Genomic DNA, 26,222 nt, shown 5'->3' on the forward strand with positions numbered 1-26,222 from the left:
CCTACAGTTAGCATAGAGCTAAAAAAAAGATGACTGAGAACTTTCTTGGGATAAAATACACACAACAACAGACAGACCACCTTAGCCTAATGTCTGTAAACATAATTAATCACAAATACAAGACCATTTACTGCTAAAAAGGAAAACCCATGTCTTTTCAATTATACATAATTTAGTGTCCATTATAAGTATCCTAAACATCTTCATAAACTTTTTCTTAATCTATAGTACAACCAGAAATTAGACTTTTCTCTTCCTATATACATAAGTGCCAGCAAGAGAAACAGAATAATTCAAGTCATTTTTCATGTGTAGATACTGAGGCACAAGATATATTTAAACAGTTGGTAGAGAAGAAATGGGAAACATCTATCCTATGTATGCACAGCCAACATGCCAAACTGTTAATGTAAGAGCTAAACAAAAGATGAATACATCATGTGCAATAGTCTCACATGATATAAATCAGTAATACCTGACCAAGGAAACAGACTGGCCAGAGGCAGGGGTCTGAAAGAAGTTTTATAGTTTTGAATAATTATGACAAACATGAATTGGATTAAAAATACACTTCATTTTAGAATTCAGTTGTAAAATCTGCTTTCTAACAATTGCCTTAATTATCAAGCTACTTTCATTATCTGAACTCAATGAAGACTGCACTTTAATGCGTACCATAAAGGTAGGCTTCATCTCTCATACAATACTGAAAAGAAGCATACTATAAAACACATTCCTATATTCACAAGTCCTGTGGTTTTGGAATTTTATTTCCCTCCACCAAAAGGCTTTGGATAATGCCTAATCCTACAGCTACTACAAACATTCTCGCAGTGTGGCCTTCAGCCTGGTCTACACTTAAGTTTTGCAGGCATAGCCACATGGGTTAGGAGTTTGGGGGGAGGGGGTAATCACACCCCAACTAAAACAGCTATGTTGGCAAAAAAATTGTTGTAGGTGCAGTCATACTGGCAACAAAGTCCTTTTGAACAAGTGTAAACTGAACTTCTATATAGCTAGTTGTCACTGCAAATCAGGGTGGGTAAAAATCAATGATTTTTTTTTAAATAAAAAACGGATTTATTTAAATTGGATTTTTTTGATAAAATGCTTTTTGAGGAAATACCTAGCAAAAGCTAGTTTTAATGAACATACATTATAGCTCAAAGATACCTCATCATGGAATAGGGATTATAAATTCTAATTCTATAGTATGAGACAATATATTCATGTAATGTCTAAGAAAAGTTTTGTAAATGAGTTCCAATAGTTCATGGATTAGGGACCCAATCTTATAGAGTTCCAGGGGCTTCTGTATAGATTATTTAGGATAATCTTTCTATCTACCCAATAGGGCTCAGTCTAGAAAATACCATCAGAAATGTTTAGTTTTGCAGTTCACAAACTGTGGATTTGTGTCTCCAGAGATAACGTGCTTGTTAACAGCAAAAATGTTTTTAAACCAATAATATATAGAGGTGTCCCTCTGCAAATTTGTATACACAAAGTCAATCCCTTACCTCTCTCTAAAAGTGCAAAGTTTCAAAAAGTTCAATGAACAGAAGATTGTCAGGGGGGAAATAGATCTGGACAAGGAGACGTCTGGAGATAAATGTGAGAAGGGATGAACTGTTTGGGCAGCATATTCCAGAAGTCTTGAGGCCTTTCTGATTTGAGATCTACCATACTATTCTCTCACTAGAAGGGAAAACCTATAATGGTAGGAGGCCGTAAAAGAGACCCAGTTTGGGAATATTTTAAAGAAGTTCCTCTACCTGTGGGTAAGGCATGCATGCAAAATGCAAACAGTGCAACAAAGAAATGCAAGGCCTGGTTGCCTCAATGAAACAATATCATGAGAAGTGTTCCCTCTCAGGAGGAAGCTGCATTGAAGATTATGAAAGGAACATGTCTGAACACGCAGGATCTTCAGGTTGCTAAACTTTTTTATTCCATACTTTTCTTAAGGACTGTCTGTCTTCCTTCTGGACTATTCTTGCATTCTCATGTTTGAACAAAAAATACAGTCGTTACTTTATGGTACAATCATTTTAGATGCAGTTGTGATAAAAAAATAAATAGCTGATATAGGCAGATCTTCCTTTTACAATTTCACCTTTAAAGTAGTACTGAGTGTCAATGAATAATACTAAATGAGCACTATGGTAATAATAATTAAATAACTGCACTGACTTATTTTGTTTAGGAGAATCCATCCTCAACATACAAGATTCTGAAGACTATCAACCTTCAAGATCACCATCATTTTCTATAGTTTCAGAGTTATCTGTCAATGATAGTGTTTCAGTCACATCATGTACATCACACAGTCACAATATATCACCTTTAGCAAAAAGAAAAAAAAAAAAAAAACTCTCCATCATCCAGAAGCCACCATAGATAAGTTTGTGATAAGAACCAACAGATTACAAAAAGAGGTAATTGATGAAAAAATTGCCTGGTTTGTTTAATCAACAAACTCCCCTTTCTATAGGATTGAGAACCCACACTTCATTAACATGGTTCAGTCATAAGACCAGGATACAGTCCACCCAAAAGCAGATGTTGCAGGCAAATAGTAGTGCAGTATAAACAGTATAGTAAAAGATATAACAAACTGTGAAAAATAATTAAATGTCTAGTAGGAAGCTTGGTCACAGACTATGTTGCAAATGTATCCAAGATGAGAAGAAATTATTTAGAAGAGAGTCCCAAGCTAACAACATACGTTGCAGTACTCATTTGATGCACCTCCTAACCAAAGACTTCAGTTTTCCAGAAACAAAGGCTAATGTTGTTGAAATTGCAAAATACTTCCATAGCAACCACTTTGCAGCAGCTGCTCTGAAAAAAGTGGGAGGAACCAAGCTAACTCTCCCACAAGACATGCAATGGAACACAGTAGTGGACTGTTTTGAGCACTAGATCAAGAACTGGCCTAATCTGACGACAGTTTGAGAACAAAATCGTGAAAAATATAGATGGCACTGTCACCACCAAAGTTCTCAACACTGGGCATAAGAGAAATGTTGAACACATGCTGAGTACCCTGAAGTCTATTTCTGTAGCTTGAACAAAATGCAGTGAAATAGCTGTTTTATTGCTGACACTGTTGAAATTTGCAAGGAACTGAGTGAGATCTTAAAAAGAGAAATAGTCAATGACAGTTAAATTACAAGCATTAAAAAAAATAAACAGGACAAGCACTATCTCCAGCTCTTTTTTTTCCAAATATTCTCAATACTCGGTACCAGGGTCAAACCTTAACTGGTGAAGAGGAGTCGGCTGTGACATGGACATCCAGCAATCATCCCTCCATAAAGCCAACTATAATAAACTTCAGAGCTAAGCGTGAACCATTCAAGAAATATATGTTTGCTGATGATGTTTTAAAGAAAATCAAACCCAGTGAACCGGTGGAAGTCCCTTAAGCACTTGGATTCTGAGACTGTTGAAGTGATAATCTCACTTTTAACAGCAGTAGCTTCTTCTGCCAGTGTAGAAAGAATATTTTCTTCCTTTGGACTAATTCATTCAAAACTGAGAAATCATTTGTTACCTGAAAAAGCAAGAAAGCTTGTTTTTCTTTTCCAGATTATGAACAAACAGGAAAATGACCGTGAAGATGACCGAGTTAGCAGCAGAAGCCAATATTTTAAGTTTCTCATGTGGACCTGGCTGACAGTTGATTTAATTTTTGTTGTCTTTTTATTTAAATATTTTAACTAACTATTTTAGTTAAAAAAAAATTTTCACAAAAACAAACCTGAGTTTAAAAACCTTAAATGTTTAACCAAATTCAAAAATTCATACACTTGTTTTGTTAAAATATTATATGTTTGCTGTTGAAGAAAAAAATCCAGAATACATAATGTTGTTGTTTTAGTTAAATAAAACAATTTAAATGTCTGTCTGCTGATGCTCTCCTCCTAATACAGCATGGCAAGAAAATCCTCCAAATATTAATGATTATCCTGTTGAATTGGAGATAGTTCACCTCCCAATGACTTCATAAATATCTGTTTCAATTACCTTTGGTAAATGAAATAACCAATCGTTCATTCATTTTCTGATATAGCTGTAAAACTAATCTGAAAATTTTCAAAATAAATCACTTTAAAAATGTATAGTGTGTACCTTCTAAAAACGAAACCTACATCTATCTCTGAGTTGTGAAGAATATGTATTAAGGTTATAACAACCAACAAGAGTGCACCTTTATGTAGAAATCCATGATTAAATTAAATCCACCCTGCTGCAAATCCTCCTATTGGAGACGTAACTCGTATCAGCAAACCCTTTCTAGTGCAGACAAGGCCTTAGTTGACTTCAATCAAACAAAAGAATAGGTGTGTAAAGATTAGAGCAATTTATTTGAGTTTCGTGAATATTTGTGCTTTTAAACAAATAAAACTGGAACAGACTTAAAAAAATTTCAGACTATTTACACACACCTCTCCTGTGTATCTACCAAAACCATACTTAAAACTATTTAAAATAATTTTTTTCCTATTTTCATAAAATTAGTGCACTTGAGAAGAAGCAGCCAGGTATTTCTTTAACAAAATTACATATTTTGGCAGTGGTATTTAACCCAAATCAGAAGTGTCTCAGTTCAGCTTTTAGTTCCTGATACTCTACACTCAGACTTTGTGAAATCGTTAAACAACCTCATCCCAGTTAATAAATTGCACTGTTTCCTATCTACTTGATTTACCTCCTCATTAGAGAGAACGCAAACTGAAATCTGAAGTAGTAAAACTTAGTTTGTGAATGTTTATTTGCCCAAAGCAGTACTAAGATTCTTTAAATACAACACAACATTAAAAAAGGGTATATTACTTAACTGCAACTGTGTCATGAAAACAGTATTACGACCCAGGAATATACAAAATATATATATATAATACACACACATATACACATACACACACAATTTTTTATTTTCCAAGTATTATACTTTGTATATCTCGACATCTATATGTTCTCATGTTTCTGGTCTACAATCAAAGCAGTCTGTACTCCAGAAACTGTTGAAATTCCTTTACTCACGACTGTGATTTCCTGGAAATGATAGTTTATAAGTTTTAGAGCTGTGCAAATTGTTTACAACAAATCTTAAACTTACCCTAGATTTAAGATTCCCTGCTTCTTTAAACCTCAGCCCCTGGTGACAAGAATTTCAGAAACCTGGGCTGAGACTCATGTTTAGCTTTGTGACCCACTCTGTACTGACCTATCTCCATCTGTTCCCCCTTTTCACGAATAAGCCCAGCAATTCTCATCTCCCTTTCCACCCACAATTTTGTGGAGAAGGGAGAGAGAGAGTGTGTGTGTGTGTGTGTCCCCAGTTTTTAATAGGGCATTGTATACCTGCTCCCTGCCGCCCAAAGCAAGTTACTCAGAGCAGCCTGTTTGCTGCTTCTGCTGCACTACTGTGGGAGAAGGGGAGAAGAGAAATAGGTACATCCTGTCCACCATAAGATTCTTTCAGAGATATGAAACTGAGATCTTTACCAAGATACCTGATTTGAAGGAAGAAGAGCAGGGGTGAAAACAAACATTCTACCACCCCTTTCAGGGTGGCTAAAAGATAAGTAGACACAGAGGAGCCTCCTGGACCCAGTGCCATAGCAAGAGGGTTTTTAGGCAGAGGAGGGACCTCTAATGTAATGAAGGGGGCTCAAAAGCTTGTTTGAAGGGCATTGAAGGGATTATGTGGGACTAAGTACAAAACAACTATGCAACTCTTTAGAGTTAAACTTACTAACCTGTGAACTGAACCTCACAAGTTCAATATGAAAACTTAACAAGAATTGAAGCCTGCAGGGTTAGCTCTGCTCTAATAAATATCTCATCTACATTACAAATAACTGTGTCATGGGACCCAGTTGCAACACAATTTCAGTTTGTGATACAAATAGAACATTAGCCATATTATAACCAGGTCAGGAGACAATGACATTGTAAATGTGTCTGCAACATGGTTATATTTGTAGCATAAAGGAGCCATAGTCCCCAATCAACTTGTTTAATATAGAATCTAAATATTGCAGCCTAACTAACATTACTAGAACTGTTACTAGAACTCGGTTGTATCTTCTAAAAATGTAATATACTAAGTAAAATACAAATCTCACAAACCTGAGATCCTGAAACACTAGCATGAAACTTGCTCACAAACATTCCCCATCCCACAAAAAAATCTTTGTATTAAAACAGGAGTTTATCCTCGAAGAGGCAGCAAAGAGGAGGAGATCTAGACCAGCATCAGAGATCTCAATGAAAACAGAGGTAAGGAGAATTTTCTTCTCTTCCATCTATGCCAATCCCAATCACTTGGGACCTCCCAAATCAGTGTAGTGCCAAACTTAAGAAGACTGCCTGTAACACACAGTTACTGAATAATATATACTAGTTGATAACTGAACATAAATCTGTGGTGTTCAGAGAAAATAAATAGCGCAGAATAGGTAACCCAGGGAGCTTGGATTATACATCTCCAATAGCAATGAATACACCTTCTCAGCCCATGACAGTTAACTTTCCAGTGCAGTGGACTTTGTCTGCAGAGAGGCAAGCTTTCAGACTTGACACTTTATCCACTTGGAAAGAATTGATTTGGACGATGCACGACTTCACCACCAAAACCTTTCTTTATTTTCCTTCTAGGGCCCTCAGAGAGGATAAAAAGATGTCCCACAAGTCTCAATTCTTTGGCTGTTCAAGAGATTAGCAGCATTCTCTTAAGAGTGAGAGGGGCCTCTTGAACTTCTTGAAGGATCTGTTGAACTTCTTGGGAACAGTCAAAATCAGAGATCAGCAACATGCCAAACCCCAACCGACCAGCCCAAGAGAATTTAGATTCAGATGAAAAACTGGATTCTGGCCTTGAGACAGGAGGTCCAGAGTACAGATAATGGATTAGGTTTCAATGCAAGGAATGGAAGAAAGAAGCAACCCGCCAAGAAAAACTTATTAGCCTGGATACGATTTTGTCACAGTAAAATTATATTTAATTCACAGCACAAGCATAGTTAAAAAAAAAAGATAATTTCACTCTATGATGATGGCAACCTTCTGGACCATGCTGTTGAGGAACAGCAGTTCATTAGTTCACTTTGACATAGCCCCCTTTGCAACGGGACTAAATCAAAGCAAACTATGCGACTGATCAAAACAAACTAATGAACTGCTAATGTGCAGCAGCAGGGTCTATATAAATGGCAACATTCACAGTTCTGCGACCTTTCATGGCCGAGATGAAATAAAGAGACAAATGCATGGGTTCCATGAGAAGTGGTGACCACCATGATATAACTGTATCTTTACCTATTAATATCACATGAACTTTGTCCTCTCTTTTCTTAAAGGACCCTTGGTTGCAGGTGTGCCAAAGGCAGGTGCATATCAACTTACTTCCGTATAGAAGAAAACATCTATCAAGGAACTAGAATTTTTGCACCTCTAAAGCAAAACTGAAGGCATGCGTCTCTCTCCTTTGTGACAAAATGTCTGACTAACTAATGTCTTGTAAAGATTATTTGTGTAAAACAATGTAGTTTCTGACTTCTAAATCTGTTGATAGAAAATGAAGGGTCAGAGATATGACTTGATATCTGACAACCATTCACAAAACCACACAATGTTCTCGTAAGACAGAAAAGAATGAATGCAACCCTGCCATCTTATATAATATGAGTTCATAGTGGTGCCCATCAAGACTTATCCACCAATACGTGATTTGGAGATAGAAAAGCTCAAAATGAAAGAATGAAAATTGAACTGTTCTCAGCTCTTAAGTCATTTATATGAAGTTTTGACTATGGTTTTTAAGAGACCCAGGATTGTTCATTGAGTTCTTTCCAACCTATGACCAAGGCATCTGTCACAGCTACAATTGATGAAGGAGGACTGAATGGTACTTTCTGAATTTTTTTTTTCCAGTACTATCCACCCCAGTAGAGAACCTTGGATAGTTCAAAGCACAGTAAAAGTGGACTGTATATTGTCCTCTTGATTTTGATATACTGCCCAAGAAGTACACTGCCAGAGCTTCCACCCTGAGTCTAATAAACAATATCACTTAAATGCAAGAAGCCATGTAAATCTCAAAAATCGAATGATCCATATGGCTTTCAATGAAGTCCTTCACAGGCACAGATTTCTGCATCCCTTGACATGTGTCTCTCTGGCAGATTCCAGAACAGCCCCTATAAACACCACAGTCTAAGTTTATGCAAAAAGAAGGCTTTTCTCAGTTTCTCCTCAAACCCAAACCCTGGACACTATCTATAGGACACAATGAATTCCCCGAAGATGTGCTCTCATTCACCTTTCAACCAGTGATTCACGTAATGACAGATGTAGATACCTTAACATCTTAAGTGTACAGACATTACACCTAGACATTTAATGAAGAATTTGGGAGCTGTAAAAGCACCAAAAGTAACCACTTTGTACTGGTAATTCCGAACTAGAGGTATTTTTGCTGGCCAATAAATATATGAAAATATAACACCGCTGGGTTGAAAGGCACAAACCAGTCTCTTAGCTTTCAGAAAGGATTATGTGAACCTTCATTTAACTCTAGATATAGAAAAAATCGTTCCTAGAAATGAGGAGGGGGAATAAAATGCCTTCTTATGATGCTGGTGCAGATTCTATATTGTTCACATTTAGAAGACAGAGGCTTCTCTTTCCTTCTTAAGAAAGAGGAGGAGTACTTGTGGCACCTTAGAGACTCTTAAAAAAGGGATCCCCCAAAAAAGGAACAGGAAAAAGGACTGGGTATGGCAGCACAGAGTAAACTGAACAGAAAATACCATCTGGATACATATGATGAAGTGAGATGTAGCTCACAAAAGCCTATGCTCAAATAAATTTGTTAGTTTCTAAGGTGCCACAAGTACTCCTTTTCTTTTTGCGCATACAGACTAACACGGCTGCTACTCTGAAACCTGTCATATTAGTTATATGTATTTCTAAGACTCATTTGTCTGACATAACTCCACTGCATGCCACAAGGAAAGAAAAGGCAATCCCCAGGGATGAAAAGAAAAGGCTAGGTACCCACTAGGAAAGGTCTGAGTCCCTCAAGAAACCCAACAAAATTGTTCTCTCATAGGAGGAGACAAACAGAAAATAGGGGCTGCCAATAATGCCTTCTGTTTTAAATCCTTTCCTATCTAGGAAAAAAGGAAGTTAGTTTCTGTGCTGATCTATGGTTGAGGAAAAATCCTATTTTAAAAATGTAGTGGGCATCTACTTCCTCTTAGATGAAAACCTAGGGCTTATTTACATCACAGGCACAACAGCTGCACAACTGAAGTACTGCAGCTTTGCCACTGTAGTGCCGTAAACACTTGCTACAATGATGGGGGGAGGACCAGTGGCTCCCCATGACACCAAGACACTAAAGTCTGAAAATTTTGGACTTCAGTGTCTTGGTGTCATGAGGAGCAACCAGTGCCCAGTACCTTCGAATAGATCAAGCAACTTTTATTCAAGTACTTAAATACAGATTTAGGAGTCTAACAGCAGGCATAAAGGTTTTTAAAACTCTAACCCAAAATTCAAAGATTATAGTACACATCTAGTTTTGAAGTCAAGGTTCTCATTTGTTGAGTAGACTACAACTAGATTCCTGAAAGACAGAATTCCACTTTCAGCTAGGCTTCCTCTTCCGTCATGATGTGCAACTCTTCATAACTACTGCTGCCCTGGAACAGGCCACTGTGTTCAATTCATATCTGACTGCATTCTGTCCACCACCGACAAGAGACTGAGATTTCCTTCCTGGCCTCTATTCAAGTAAGACCATTAGTCTATCCCAAGAAAAAAATTATATTTCACCCACAACATGTGAGGATCCGTCAGTGTGTTCACACCAGCACCCAACAGCTCTGGCAAAGTGAGGAACAACAGCCTACGAGCCCTACGGGTTCAAATATCACAGAATGTCCTGCCCACAGAGGTGAAGACTAGCAGAGTCTACCATGTTCCTTGATAGGCCTTAAATAGCATATCTGGACCAAGGGAAAACACCCAGAGGCTATCTGTGGATCCCTGGTTTGCTACTGCAAACAGACCTGCTGTGCACTCCCAATACCTACCATGCTCTTAGTTCCAGATCCCCAGTCACCTTGCCTCCCTCCCGACATCTCACCTTGCCTCTGTTCCACTAATCCTACTTCAGCTGACTCATTTGGCTCTGACTTGGTACAACTCATTGACCTCAACTCCAACTTACCTACAGCGTGACACTGGTACAGACTGCTGCTTCAGGTCTTGGCCCTCTAGACTGAACTCGGACCACATTCTTAGGTCCCCTCCGACTCAGGCCCCAGCCCCAGCCCACACACTCAGGCCCCAGCCCCAGCCCACACCCCGACAGCCAGGATCCTGACACAATGCTTGTTCATTAGCTACATATAACTAACATTGTCAATAGGCATACCTTTCACCCAAGGTGGACTATCTTCTTGACATCTTCCTTTAAGAAACCTCTACCATGTCTAGACATGTCTGTACAGCACATAAGTACAAGCAATACCAGTACAAGATATGTAGAAAAGTTACAAAAAGATTACTCCAGTATATTTAGACTGGAACATACATAAGCCACCAACCAGAATCAAGACAAAACAGAACTGGTCAGACTCATCTCCAGGAACCTGTCCCAGCTGCAAGGAACTCCATGGCTTCTCCCCATACAGTGATCCCTCCCCCCGCAGCTGGGGAGTGATGAGAGCAATAAACAGAGCAGGGGGCAGAGCTTCCTGTAGCCGGGGAGATTCCCAGAGATGGGTTTGACCCAGACCCAGCAATGGCCCCTACAGGAGAAAAGGATGTCCTGTCCCTCCCAAGCCCCATCAGGACTAGCAGCTGGAGCCCAGCGCATGATAGGAGCTGCAGCTGGACTGCCCTCACAGAGGCACATTTCACAGAGAAGATCAGATTTCACAGTTCGTGACGCGCTTTTCATGACCATGAATTTGGTAGGGCTGCTGCAACCATTCTCCAGTTCCTTCACAAAAAACAGAATCCAGTATCAGGGAAAGAGGATAGGCTGTAGAATACATGTGGACAAGTCTCAGAGAAAAGACGGTGACTCACCTTTGTAATTGTTGTTCTTCGAGATGTGTTGCTCATATCCATTCCAATTAGGTGTGTGCGTGCCGCATGCATGATCATCGGAAGATTTTTACCCCAGCAACACTCGGTGGGTCAGCTGAGGCACCCCCTGGAGTGGCGCCTTCATGGCGCCAGATATATGCCCCAGCCGACCCAGCGCCCCCTCAGTTCCTTCTTGCCAGCTACTCCGACAGAGGGTAAGGAGAGCGGGTTTGGAATGGATATGAGCAACACATCTCGAAGAACCGTCTTTTCTTCTTCCAGTGCTTGCTCATATCTATTCCAATTAGGTGACTCCCAAGCCTTACCTAGGCGGTGGGGTCGGTGTGAGATGTCGCGGAGTGAAGGACCGCTGAACCAAATGCGGCATCACCCCTTGACTGCTGAATTATCGCACAGTGGGCGGCGAAGGTATGCACCGATGACCAAGTCGCTGCCCTTCATATCTACTGTATGGGTACGTGTGCCAGAAAAGCAGAAGATGAAGCCTGAGCCCGCATGGAGTGGGCCGTAAGGTGCGTAGTCGGGACACCAGCCAAGTCATAGCACGCACGGATGCATGATGTGATGCGCTGGGAGGAGACCAGAAGGCCCTTCATCCGGTCTGCCACAGCAACAAACAGCTGCAATGTTTTCCTGAAAGGTTTCGTTCATTCAATGTAGAAGGCGAGGGCCCTGTGAACGTCCAGGGAGTGCAGCTGTTGTTCCCGTCCAGAGGCATGCGGCTTCGGGTAGAAGACAGGGAGGAAGACGTCTGCCTTCCATCTCAACCAGGACACCACCTTAAGGAGGAAGGCCGGGTGGGGCCACAGCTGTACCTTGTCCTTATGGAACACCGTATACAGCGGTTCTGATGTGAGTGCCCAGAGCTCAGAGACACGCCTCGCCGAAGTGATAGCTACGAGGAAGGCTGTCTTCCAGGAAATGTACAGGAGCGAGCAGGTGGCCATGAGTTTGGGGAGGACAAGGTTAAGATCCCACGTAGGGACCGGTTGTCGAATTCGTGGGAACAGGCGCTCCAACCCCTTGAGAAATCTGCTGACCATGGGATTGGAGAAGACCGAACGCCCGTTTTCGCCCGGGTGGAAAGCCAAAATAGCTGCCAGGTGCACTCTGATGGATGATATTGCCAAGCCCTGCTGTTTTAAGGACAGGAGGTAGTCCAAGATGATAGGTACTGACGCCTGTAGCTGGGCCGTATGACTGAGCGCACCAGCAGGAAAAAAGCTTCCACTTAGCTAAGTATGTGGACCTGGTAGAGGGCTTCTTGCTACCTGCTGTACCAAGCAAGAGCAGCACAGCTCAGATTGAGTTAGCCATGCAGCATCCATGCTGTGAGGTGAAGAGATTGCTGGTCAGGATGACAGAGTTGTCGGTGGTCCTGAGTGATCAGGTCTGGCCATAGAAGGAGTGGAATTGGAGTATCCACCGACAACTCTAGGAGAGTGGTATACCAGTGCTGCCTGTGCCCCGCTGGGATGACCAAAATCAGACAGGCTCTGTCCCTGCGCAGCTTGACCAGCACCCTGTGGACTAGCGGGAATGGAGGGAAGGCGTAGCACAGGTGATCCTTCCACTGTATGAGGAAGGCGTCTGACAGGGAACCTGGAGAGTGTCCTTGTAGAGAGCAGAACACTTGGCATTTCCGATTCTCGCGAGAGGCGAATAGCTCTATCAGGGGGAAGCCCCACTTCAGGAAGACAGAGTGGATGATGTCCGGGCAAACCGACCACTCTTGAGTCTGAAATGATCTGCTGAGGTGGTCTGTTAAGGTGTTCTGGACTCCTGGGAGAAACGACGCCACCAGATGGATCAAGTGGGCTATACAGAATTCCCACAGATGAGTGGCCTCCTGACAGAGGGGGGATGACCGGGCTCCCCCTTGCTTGTTGATGTAAAACATGGCCGTTGTGTTTTCCATGAGGACTGCAACACAACAGCCTTGAATGCGCTCTCAGAATGCCTGACACGCCAGGTGCACAGCTGAGTTCCCGTACATTGATGTGCAGGGATAACTCTCCTCCCGACCATAGCCCCTGTGTATGGAGGGCCCCGAGGTGTGCTCCCCATCCCAGGGATGACGCATCAATGACTAGGGACACGGAGGGCTGCGAGGCGTGAAATGGCACCCCTTCGCAAACTGATTTGGGTTCAGCCACCAGTCTAGAAAGGCTAATATCCCTGGCGGGACGGTAGCCACCATGCTCAAGCTGTCCCGACTGGGCGGTATACTGTTGATAGCCAGGCTTGGAGTGGACGTAGCCGCAGCCTGGCATACATGGTCACATATGTGCAAGAGGCCATACGTCCCAGGAGGCACAGACATGTTTTCACGGTTGAGGTTGGGACATTTTGCAGGCTGTGGACGATGTTCACCAGGGATTGGAAGCATGCTTCCGGCAGAAGTGCTCAGGCTAGGCCTGAGTCTAAGACTGCTCCTATGAATTCTATCCTCTCGGTTGGTATCAGAGTACATTTCGTGACACTGAGCAGGAGACCCAGTCAATTGAACATGTTCATGGTGAGCTGGACATGAGACTGCACCTGATCCCTGGAGTGGCCCCGAATAAGCCAGTCATCGAGGTATGGGAACACTTGGATCTGTTGTTGACGAAGGAAAGAAGCCACAACAGCCATGCACTTGGTAAACACCCTGGGGGCTGCAGATAGGCCAAAAGGAAAGACGGTGAATTGAAAGTGCTGTTGATTGACCACAAAGTGAAGGAAGCGTCTGTGCGCTGGGTAGATCACAATATGGAAGTATGCATCCTTCATGTCGAGGGCGGTGTACCAGTCTCCGGGATCTAAAGAAGGAATAATGGTCCCTAGAGAGACCATGCGGAACTTCAACTTTATCATGAATTTGTTGAGTCCGCGTAGGTCCAGGATGGGCCGAAGTCTGCCCTTGACCTTGGGGATTAGGAAGTAGCAGGAATAAAACCCCCTGCCCTTTGACTCTCTTGGAACCTCCTCTATTGCCCCCACAGCGAGGAGTGATTGGACCTCCTGTAGAAGGAGGTGCTTGTGAAAAGGGTCCCTGAAGAGAGACAGGGTAGGAGGGTGGGGGAAAGCAAATTGGAGAGAGTAACCCCTTTCCACCATGCGAAGGACCCAACGGTCTGATGTTATGCGAGACCATGCACGGAGGAAATGGGAGAGATGATCTTGGAAAGGCAGGGAACAATCCTGAATGGAGACTGGTGCTCAGTCCTCGGGCGCACCTTCAAAAGTTCTGCTAGGCCCGGCCGATGGCTTGGGAGGGCCCTGGCCAGCTTGGTAGCCAGTTTGTTGTCTTCTACCACTTTGGCCGCGTCTTCTAAAGAAGTCCTGTCTTGGCCAAGGGGGAGGGTAGGACCTCTGAGGCTGTGGTCTGAAGGGCCTCCTCTGCGTTATTGGGGTATGCATTCCCAAAGAACGCATAATAGTTCTAGTCCTTCAGACTCTGCAGCCTTGAGTCTATTTTGTCTGAGAATAGGCCCTGGCCATCAAAGGGGAGGGTCTGCTGCAACTTTGGTGGGAAGCCAGAGACCTGCAGTCATGAGATGTGGCGCATGGCTATGCCTGAGGCCAGGGTCCTAGCCACCGAGTCCACCGCGTCCAGAGAGGCTTGTAGGGAGGTTCTGGCCACCTTCTTGCCCTCCTCCACTAGAGCTCCAAATTCCTCTCTGGACTCCTGTGGAACCAACTCTTTGAATTTCTCCACAGAGTGCCATGAATTACAATCGTATCTGCTCAGGAGTGCCTGCTAGTTGGCCACCCTGAGCTGCAAGCCTCCAGCCGAATACACCTTACGTCCAAACAAGTCTCGGCATCTAGCATCCTTTGATTTGGGCGCTGGGGCCTGCTGACCATGCCATTCCTTCTCGTTGACCAAAGCCACAACAAGGGAACATGGTTGGGGGTGCAAGTAGAGGTACTCGTACTCCTTTGAGGGAACAAAATACTTCCTTTCCACCCATAGGTGGAAGAGAGGCTGGAGATTGCCAGATTGTCTTGGCATTGGCCTGTATAGTCCGTATGACTGAGAGGGCCACCCTGGACGGTACCTCCGCAGACAGAACGTCGACCAACAGGTCCTCTACCTCTACCACCTCCTCTCCCTGGAGGTTTATATTGTGTGCCACCCTGCAGAGCAGCTCCTGGTAGGCGCGGAGGTCCATAGGAGGAGGGCCCGAAACCGTAGTCCCTGCCACTGCCTCATCGGGCGAGGAAGATACCCTCAGGACTAAGGGATCCTCCGTGGGGTCCTCACGTGGAGGAACTTGTTGCCCAAGGTCCACCACGCTAGGTGCGTGGGCCTGTGTTGGCGCTGGAGCAGTCCCCTCAGAACCCCCCGGGGGGGAGACAGAGTAGCCTTCACTACTCAGGGCTCCAAAGGGGCGGAACAGGAAGCCCCTAAATGAACCCTTTGGGCCTGATGGTATGCCCAGGGGGTCCAAAAAGACCATTGTGGAGGTCCTTGGCCTGGGTCCTGGCCTTCGTCCAGCCACTGTCCTGCACCGTCCTCACCCTGGTCCTAGGCATGGTGGCCACCTTGTGAGCGTGACAACATGGAGGCGGAGTCGACGGTGCAGGAGCTGTTACTTGTCCTGTGCGCTCCAGCAATGGACGTGGCTCCGGCTGCGATGCAGGAAGCATCAGTGGCTGTCAAACCGACAAAGAAGAAGCAGTCGTCACCTGCTTGGGCTGCTGCTTCTTCTGGCCCAGAGACATGGACCAGCACCTCGGTGGTGGAGGTGCCGGGGGGGGCCCTGACGCCGTGAGTCTTCAGCAGAGTCTGAACGCCGTGCTGGACCAGTCGGTGCCGCAGGGGCACTCCGCACCGAAGATGGCGCCGAGTCCCGGTGCACGGAGGAAGGGACCAGGCTAAGTGCCACCTCCATAAGGAGTTTCTTGAGTTTACAGTTGGTCCTCTGCTTGAAGGCTTTGCAAATGCAGCACTTGTCCGCTTGGTGGGATTCCCCCAGACACCTTAGGCAAGAGTCATGGGGGTCTCCCGTTGGCATCAGCTTCAATCAAGCCGAGAGACCTTGGCATGAGCCGCAGTTCCGGGACAGGGGAGAGGGGAGAAGACCCCACTCCACCCTACTAAGTACACTAATCTAACTACACTAACTATTAACAACTAATTACAACTATTAACAGGTACTAAGAGAGAAGGCTAGGGAGAGTGAAGATCAGCTACACTGCACCCCACAGTTCTAACAACCATCATGGGCGGTAAGAAGGAACTGAGGAAGCGCTGGGTCGGCTGGGGAATATATCCGGCGCCATGAAGGCGCCACTCCAGGGTGCGCCTCAGCCGACCCACTGAGTGTTGCTGGGGTAAAAATTTTCTGACGATCGCGCACGCGGCACGCACACATCTAATTGGACTCGATATGAGCAAGCACTCGAAGAACCACCAATCACTATAAAGCAACCATTTTTCAAGTGATAGTCCACATGCATTCCACTTCTGCATTCCCCTCAAAAGCAACAGTAACTCGTATCCTGGAGGTGGATACTTGGGAGTCTACTGATAGGTGTCTAACCTGGAGCCCTCTACTAAGAGATAGTGCTGAGTAAAAGATATAGACTGAACTCCAGGTAGCTGTCTTACAAACCTCTGAGGTAGGGACATGCACAGAGAGAAAACCGAGGTCTCCTGAGCCCTGACGGAATCAGTTCTAACTTGTCCAGATGGATCTAAGTGTCCCACCACATAGCACATTTCAATATAATCCAAGATTTATTCTGACAGTCTGAATGGAGACTGACTGACCTTTCATCCTGTCAGCAAACATGAGGAACAATCTAGAAGAATTTCTGAAGGACTTTTTTCTAGACAGTAGGAAAAAACCCTGACAATATCCAAAGTGTGAATTATAGCTTCTCAAATGGAGTGAGGCTTAGGGAAGATTGGTAGGTGGATTATTCGATTAAGACTGAAGTCATTCACTGAGGTCTTTAAGTCATTTTGCAACCATGGAAACCTCTATAAACTGGCCTGACCATAATAAGGACTTGAATCTCTCCTATCCTTCTGGCTGAGGTTATGGCCAGTAGGAATGCAGTCTTCACAGAGAGGTGTTACAAAGAGCAAGTCATCAAAGATTCAAAAGGGGGTCCCCTCCCATTAAACCTGTTAGAACAATGGTGAGGTCCCAGAAGGGTGGAGGAACTCTTCGACAGACATGAATGAGACCCTGAGAAATCTAGTCACTGAGAAAAAACAGGTTTCAGAGTAACAGCCGTGTTAGTCTGTATTCGCAAAAAGAAAAAGAGTACTTGTGGCACCTTAAGGTGCCACAAGTACTCTTTTTCTTTTTGAGAAAAAACAGTGTGACCTTCCACTGGGGGATGGTGAACAGAGATCACCAAGAGAAGCACTTTATGGAGCTAATGAAAAGGCCCAAATACTTTAAAGCAAGCAGACAGTCCAGGATGGCAGACAGAGGTGCATCCCAGGGAGACAATTCTCCAAGGACCAGATAGAGAATCTCTTCCAATTAGCAGTATAGTTCAGTCTGGTGGAGTCCTTTCTGCTGAAAATCAGGATTTTTTGAACCGCTAAATAGCAAAATCTGTCAGTGGGTATCATCTAGCTAGCATCCAGACTGTGAGATGGAGAGATATCTCTAGGTGCAGGATTTGTCCCTGCAATTGCATGCTAATGTCCGGGTATGTGAGAGCATGGTCGAGGCCATATTGACAAGTTCAAGAAGTCTGAGAACTAGAACTATCTGGGCCACTCCAGTGCTAGGCTAGCATCATCATTTGAACTGTGTCTTCTGTGATTTTACTGAGGACTCTGGGTATCACGGGAATTGGAGGGTAGGCATACATCAATCCCGTGCCCATGGAATCAGAAAGGCAGAGAGCTAGGACTGGCTCCCGCTCTGGAGCATCTGACATTCTGGTTGGATGCAAACAGCTCTGAAGTCAGGCACCCACATCTGTGAAAGAGATCTTGCATACTGGAGTCCATTAATGACCATACACGATTGTACTGCCAATCTACCAGGGGCCAACAAGTGCAGGATGTCAAGAAGTTAGTGCAAGGAACCCAGGGGGGTTTCTCCTTCTTCTGCAGCATGGGGCACTTGCATGTTTAAACTAGTGTAAATGGTGGATTCTCTGTAACTTAAAATTTTACAAGCATGATTTGAGGACTTCAGTAACTCAGCCAAAGGTTATGGTCTATTACAGGAATGGGTTGGTGAGGTTTTGTAGCCTGCAATGTCCAGATGGTCAGACTAGATGATCCTGATGGTCCCTTCTGGCCTTGTAGTCTATGAGAAGTAGTCGCACAGTCTCAACTGGGGTTTCCAGAGTGTCAGCCATCCTCCTGGAAGTTTCTCAAAGATCCAGTAATCTACAGGCTGGTTTAGAACTATCATGGCCACTGCTTCATTAGGTGAAGAGGATGAGATTGCTGTTGGGACAGGTTGGCCTTCAGTTTCCTGAAAGTCCTTCTATTCGCTCTCTGTATCAAGTATATGAGGTGCCAGCTGAGTGCCGTGACCATCTTGAGGTCTATGAGGGCCTTGCTCTAGTTGTCAGAGAGGCAGTGGGAACCCTGTCAGTAGAGCATACTCCCCGCCCTGGGGCCCAGAAGGGGCTTGACTGCATGGAATTCTGGAAAAGTGAGGTTCAGACCATGATAGGTACCATGCAGGGTATTGCTCATGAAAGATCCATCGTCTACAGCCAAGCTCTGCGATACAACCGCATTTGCTCCAACCCCTCAGACAGAGACAAACACCTACAAGATCTCTGTCAAGCTTTCTTACAACTACAATACCCACCTGCAGAAGTAAAGAAACAGATTGATAGAGCCAGAAGAGTTCCCAGAAGTTACCTACTACAGGACAGGCCTAACAAAGAAAATAACAGAACGCCACTAGCGGTCACCTTCAGCCCCCAACTAAAACCCCTCCAACGCATTATTAAGGATCTACAACCTATCCTAAAGGATGACCCAACACTCTCACAAGTCTTGGGAGACAGGCCAGTCCTTGCCTACAGACAGCCCCGCAACCTGAAGCAAATACTCACCAACAACCACATACCACACAACAGAACCACTAACCCAGGAACTTATCCTTGCAACAAAGCCCGTTGCCAATTGTGCCCACATATCTATTCAGGGGACACCATCACAGGGCCTAATAACATCAGCCACACTATCAGAGGCTCGTTCACCTGCACATCCACCAATGCGATATATGCCATCATGTGCCAGCAATGCCCCTCTGCCATGTACATTGGTCAAACTGGACAGTCTCTACGTAAAAGAATAAATGGACACAAATCAGATGTCAAGAATTATAACATTCATAAACCAGTCGGAGAACACTTCAATCTCTCTGGTCACGCAATCACAGACATGAAGGTCGCTATCTTAAAACAAAAAAACTTCAAATCCAGACTCCAGCGAGAAACTGCTGAATTGGAATTCATTTGCAAATTGGATACTATTAATTTAGGCTTAAATAGAGACTGGGAGTGGCTAAGTCATTATGCAAGGTAGCCTGTTTCCTCTTGTTTTTTCCTACCCCCCCCCCCCAGATGTTCTGGTTTAACTTGGATTTAAACTTGGAGAGTGGTCAGTTTAGATGAGCTATTACCAGCAGGAGAGTGAGTTTGTGTGTGTATGGGGGTGGGGGGGATGTGAGAAAACCTGGATCTATGCAGGAAATAGCCCAACTTGATTATGTAAAGAGTTGTCACTTTGGATGGGCTAGCACCAGCAGGAGAGTGAATTTGTGTGGGGGGGTGGAGGGTGAGAAAACCTGGATTTGTGCTGGAAATGGCCCACCTGTTGATCACTTTAGATAAGCTATTACCAGCAGGACAGTGGGGTGGGAGGAGGTATTGTTTCATATTCTCTGTGTGTATATAAAGTCTGCTGCAGTTTCCACGGTATAACATCTGATGAAGTGAGCTGTAGCTCACGAAAGCTCATGCTCAAATAAATTGGTTAGTCTCTAAGGTGCCACAAGTACTCCTTTTCTTTTTGCGAATACAGACTAACACGGCTGTTCCTCTGAAACCTGAGAATATGAAAGTAACCTGTACTGGAAGTGCTGAAACCAGTGTAGAAAGTTTCTTATTGGAGGACAGCAATAGAACAGCAGGTTGGTCCTATACTAAATCTACTGGTACCATGAACCACATTGGTACCACAAAGAGGCTCCGGGGCAAAGTTTCAGGAAGAATGGTTGGTACCACAGAGCACAGGGCAGAAGTCAGTGCCAAGGTTTTCAGTATTGAAGGAAAACTATCAGTCAGATCACACTTTTCTGGTGCCGGGGCTATCGTGTTGGTGCCAGGAGGTCCAAAGAGCACTTCTATACTGTTGGTTTCAGTGCAGAGTGTCTCTGTGCTGATTGTTTCAGCGCCAAGCACTTTGATCCTCGGTCGCCAGTACCAAATATACTGTCAGTTTCTGGAACATCCACAGAGGCTGGTCAATGGTTGCTTGGTGCTGAGGCATCAGTAGGACCTGATCTGGGCCTCAAACTGCCTCCTAGGCTGGATCTGCTCAGATCCAGAGAAGGAGGATCTCCTTTTCTAGCCACCTCAAGAGTGATGCTCCTTCCATCCTCTCTCATCAGAGGCTTGGGCTGAAGAGATGAAGGAGGTACTGACCAACTCCACAGCACAGAAATGGAACTTCCTCAACCCCAAATGGGCTCTGGAAGCCACAGCAGACAGACAGATGGCTTACTGGGGAGCTCTGAGAGATGGTCTGGTAAAGACCAGTCTTCTTGCCTTCCAGTGCCAAGAAAACCCTCCTTGAGCTCTTGAGGAGGAAAAGTTTGAGTCAAGACACATGGACTCTGGGTTCTTTTTGAAAAGCAGCTATAGAGCACTTTCATGATATGTGTACTTGCCCCAGACAGAAGAGGCACCTGGAGTCTCCATCATTGATGGGGATTTTTCCACTGAAAGAGGGGAAGATCTTTAATCCAGGGGATTTGTCTCCACCATGGACAGGCAGGTCCGGGTGACAAAAGCAGCACATGGACTCAAAGACCCTAAAATCCATTTTTTTAAGTCAATGGACTAAAAGAATTAAACTATATCTACCTTGAAAGAAAAACTGTACAGCATACAGAGATGCAGACACTATAGGTGTTCTGTATCACAGCTATGAGCAGTAAGAAAGAACTGGAGAGTGGTTGTGGCCGCACTATTGTTTTACCCTCAGCTTCAGGGTGACCAGAGGGCTTGCAGGTGCAGCATGGCACCAAAATAAACTGTTACTCAAAAGACTCTAATCTCATGCAGATGTGTACAAGAAGCGGAATACTTGTGGACAATAATTCAAATAACAGATGATTTACAAAAATTGAAGAAGCAACATTAGATCTTGTTCATAATATAGCACAACAGTTACCCTCTTTTAAAACAGGTGCAGTGAATAAACATTTAATAAAATTAGCAGTTAAATACTATGTCAGAAACAATCACACAGAAGGCACAGTCCAACCCTTCATACTGTCATTTTCTTTTTACTATTACATAAAACCAACACCCAAATATTTTACAAATCTGTAATTCCAGCTCTGTACTCTTTATTTCCAGAAATGTGTTCGAACTTTCTCCAAATAATTTTAATAAGCAATCTGACCACAAAAAACAAACAAAAAATTTAAAAAAAAAACTGTAGAATATCAACATTGTAATACAATGTCAGAAGGAGCACTACTTTGGTTTTGTTCCCTTTCCAGCGAGCAGCGTTTTACAACTGTAGACTGAAGTAAGATATAGTATTATTACACTTTCTATCAACTTCAGAATTAGAAGTTTTAAAATGTAACATACAGTGGCTCAGAATCTTCCAGTCCTTAACATTTCAGACATCTATCATTCCACAGCTCATCTCATGGTGCACTCAGAATAACTTCACACTGAATATAGGATGATCAACATACATAAAAATATGTAATTTATCCACTTTGAGCTCTGTCCTAACCATATAGGTGGCTGAAATTAAGGAGTTAATACTTGATAAATTCTGTTGCACAGTAACAAAAACAAAAAACCCATGACATACATTTCCTTATTTAACATGGCCACAGATTTCGATCACCATACACAAGTATTTGAATTTGACCAAACATGATAACTATCCCATCTTCATGCTGTCACCATTAGCATGGTATGATCTCCCAAACATGCTTATTCACCAGTGTGTTTGTGGTAGCCTTAAAACAGAAGGGGATTCTCAGTACTGTTTTTGGATATCCTTATGAGAGCACTCAGGCCAGGAGTATATCACAAAATTTTGCTGACATAGTTATATCGCTTAAGAATGTGAGGAGAAAAAAAAATATCACACCTCTGACAGCTATGCCAGCAAAATCCCCTGTACAGATGCAGGTTATACCAGAAAGAGAGTCCTTTTGCTGGTATATCTTATGATGCTCACGGAGGTGGTTTAACTGCACACAAAAAGTAACTCCTTTTGCTGGTATATGCTGCGTGTCCACTAGGCCAGCGTTTTTCAAAGTTCGGATTGTGATCCAGTACTGGGTCGTGGCAAGTCAGGCCCTGGGGTTGCTCTGGTCAGCACCGCTGATCAGGATGTTAAAATTCCCGTTGGCGGTGCTGCCCAGCTAAAGCAGGCTAGTGCCTACCTATTCTGCCACCGTGCTGCGCCCCGGAAGCGGTCATCAGCGAGTCCGGATTCTAGGCAGGGAGGCGAAGGGGCTCCGCACGCTGCCCCTGTCCCGAGCACCAGCTCCACACTCCGGGAACTGGCCAATGGAAACTGGGGGAGGGAGGGGAAGCGGTGCCCACAGGCGAGAGTCGCTTGAAGCTACTTGTGCGCCTTTGCCTAGGAGCCAGACCTGATGCTGGCCGCTTCCGGGGCCCAGCGCAGTCCATGGTGCCAGGACAGACTGAAAGCCTGACTCTGCACCCCGGTTGCACCGCTGACCGGGAGCCACCAGAGGTAAGTCCAGTTCCCAACCCTGTGCCCCAATCCCCTGCCCTGACCCCTCCCCCCCCAAACCTGGAACCCCTCCCTGCACCCAAAACCCCTCATCCCTGGCCCCACCCCAGAGCCTGAACCCCCAGCCCAGAGTCCTGACCCCCTCCCGCAATCCAACCACCTGCCCCAGCCCAGAGCCCCCTCCCACACTCTGAAGCCCTCATTCCTAGCTCCATTGGGTGGCAGGCATCAACAATTTTCTTCAACTGTGTCCCCAGAAAAAAGCACTTTTTTTTTTTTATATCTATCACCATAAGATATTTCAGATATTTAAACGAAATGACAAAATGCTTAATTTTGAAAGAGAGATATCCATCTACAGCATCTTAAACTTAATTCGGTTTGCCTCATGTAAATACATCACGTGAAGCAGTTCATGCATGAAGGATCTATGCAACTAAGGACTCTCAATCAAAAGATATGCATGCAGCCATCTATCCTTTTTGTCTTTTAATTAAGTATGCATGAGTTTTAAAGTGAAACAAACAAATGACAAAGTCTAGCTCTGTTCTGTGTTTGTTCACCTCTAGAGGCTTTGGAATACGAGCAATTGATTATTATAGTCTTAGCTGGCTACTGTTACTATACTTTATGTAAGTGCAGGTCTATCTCTTGAATATCAGCACTTTTCAGATCAACTTATTAACCATACCCCCAAAAAAAAGAATTTATGTATATCATCAGAAATAAGATTTCTTAACTTATAGATTCCACATATATCAAAACTTTTGGTAAAACTAATTGCAACTAAGCAGTTACACTCCTGCTCCAACCTTATGAGGCCCAAGGAATCTACTTTGCTTCATTTGTTTTTTTTCCATTATGTATCCCATTTTACGGGATTTGAGGCTTGGCCATAGTAATGCCCTTCTGGTTGAAACAAAATATACACGACATTTTGAGAGATCCACATAGCAGCGCCCCCCCTGCCCCCCCTCAAAAGGGTATGATATCTGAAAAGGTTTTGAAATTTTTTTTTTATCCACACTTGTTTTAGAACTTCCAGTTTTAAAAAAGGCACAAAAACAAAGCATCAGCTTGAAGAATGGCTGTATACTGCAACAGTTGAGGGCTATATCATTAACTCCTATGAAACCATTACGAAATCTAGGTCCAATGGTGAGAGTTCGAGATGAAGCAGTGTTAACTATTTCCTTGCTTAAAATAGTTTGTCAGATGCATACTTGAGGTCTTTTTTACGAAGTGATCAAAAATAATACATTATTTTAACATTAAAATTTATATTCACATAATTATACAACACAACTGGAAATCTGTAACTGGGAAAGGTATGAAAGGAGGAATATTAACAAAGAAAGGGGGACTTAATATAAAAGCAATATGCTTTCTCAACACTTTGACTGCCTGGCCATCTATTTAGAGAAAACTGGAAAAGAATGTACATTCAGGAAAACAGTTTTCCTACTGGACATTTCAAACTATAATTTCTAGACAGTCATTTCCGAAAAATCAAAGGTGCTTCAATGATTTCTACTCCTTTTGTAAATATGTTTTATGAAGGTTGTAATGATGCAGTTTTGGGGTGTAGGAAAAAAATCCAAAGGAAGAATAGAAATCAAAATAACAATATAGATCTATCTTTCTACATGAATTTCAAAACTAGGATCACCTGTATGCATCGTCTTCTTTCAAGTCTCATATCATCCTGCGGGGGTGGGTGGCAGGGGAGTGTCCAGCAGCAAAACACAACACTGTAAAATGAAGAAAAATAGCTTAAAACAAGAGGCAAAAATACAAGATGCAATTACCCTGATAATCCATTTCTAATAAAGGATCTAAGACTTTAAAATCTTTGGGGACAGAACAGTCTTTTTGTTATGTGTGTGTATAGTGCCTAGTTCAACGAGGCCCTAGTCACTGGTCATGGCCTCTAGGTGCTAGTGCAAGACGTACACAACTTCAAAGAAATCATATATTTACACGGAAGGAAGAAGTGCCGAGCTGTTACTGTATAAAAGAGTAGAAATCAGGAGACCTGGGTTCTATTCCCAACTGTCAGTGACAAATCAGACAGTGCCCAAATTTCAGAGATGCTGCTCACCCTCCATTTCCCACCTCTAATTCAGCACCACTGAATAATCAGACTCTTAGCTAATCTGTTCCTCTATGGAAATACTTACCCACCTTGGCAACGCTCTTAGATATCTTTGGATGTTAAGTGTTATAGAAGCCTACAATAATATTGTAAAACTAATAAATAATGTTAAAATTCTGTATGACTTTACTGAATCACCACTACAGAAAGCTCATAGACACACCTAGTGTAAGGAGGGATCTCCCTCATATAGTCCAGCTTTTCTGCTTGATCTCGCATGATAAATGATCTAATTCAGCATCATTTCTAAATATTAATATATTTTCAGAACCAAAGAATTATGACTTCACAACAAGATTAAGCAGAAAGAAAAGGTGAGCTGTAAGGAAGAAAGCTGTTACTCCAACAAAAATAAAGAGCAGAAAGTATCTACAAAGAACCAGACATTTTTTTGTAAGAATGGCCCATTTTCAAAATATGCTCCAAGATATGTGGCCTTTACTTACTATGCAACCTATGCAAAATATCAAAATACTTAAGAACTCAGTATTTTAGATGACATTCTTTTGAATTACTAAACTGGTTAATTGTTTTGATATGCAAAATCTGTGTTCAGATTCAGTGCAAGCAAGTTTATCTCTATTCTACGTTGCATCCTCTGACAACACCAAATCAGTATTCAAGCACTTCCTGAGATATTAATTTTCAAAATTAATAAATAATCATTTTCTTCTTAAGAAAACTAAGCCTACTGAACTTCATCTCGTCATAATTTATGCCACCACCACCTGCTCAGTTTTCAAGCATGAAACTACGTTTTTAGTCGCTTTATAAACTTTCTCGGTCTACAAGCGGAAACATACTCATGCATTTCCTACATATTCCAGCACTTCTTATAGCAAAAGTTTTGTGAAACGTGAAATCATTCAGAGGAATTGAACAAAATGGCAAATTCAGCTTACGGTTGCACCCAAGTTCTTAAAGCAGAGAAAAAGTGGGCCAGTGAGAGGTATTGAAAAGTGAAGTGGGTGTGAGAGAACTGCA

General features: G+C 43.4%; 1 protein-coding gene across 2 annotated transcripts in view; it reads right to left on the reverse strand.

Annotated features, from left to right (window-relative positions):
• Positions 1-26,222, reverse strand: part of DYRK1A (dual specificity tyrosine phosphorylation regulated kinase 1A) — a 134,403-nt gene that overhangs the window by 71,672 nt on the left and 36,509 nt on the right. For both annotated transcript variants that reach the window (XM_048866936.2, XM_048866947.2), the window contains exon 2: positions 24,753-24,834. In XM_048866936.2, coding sequence (XP_048722893.1) covers positions 24,753-24,762 — 10 coding nt within the window. In that variant the 5' untranslated portion in view covers positions 24,763-24,834. The remainder of the gene's footprint in view (positions 1-24,752; positions 24,835-26,222) is intronic.

Source organism: Caretta caretta, chromosome 1 (genome assembly GCF_965140235.1).
Source record: "Caretta caretta isolate rCarCar2 chromosome 1, rCarCar1.hap1, whole genome shotgun sequence".
NCBI classification, from domain to species: Eukaryota; Metazoa; Chordata; order Testudines; family Cheloniidae; genus Caretta; species Caretta caretta.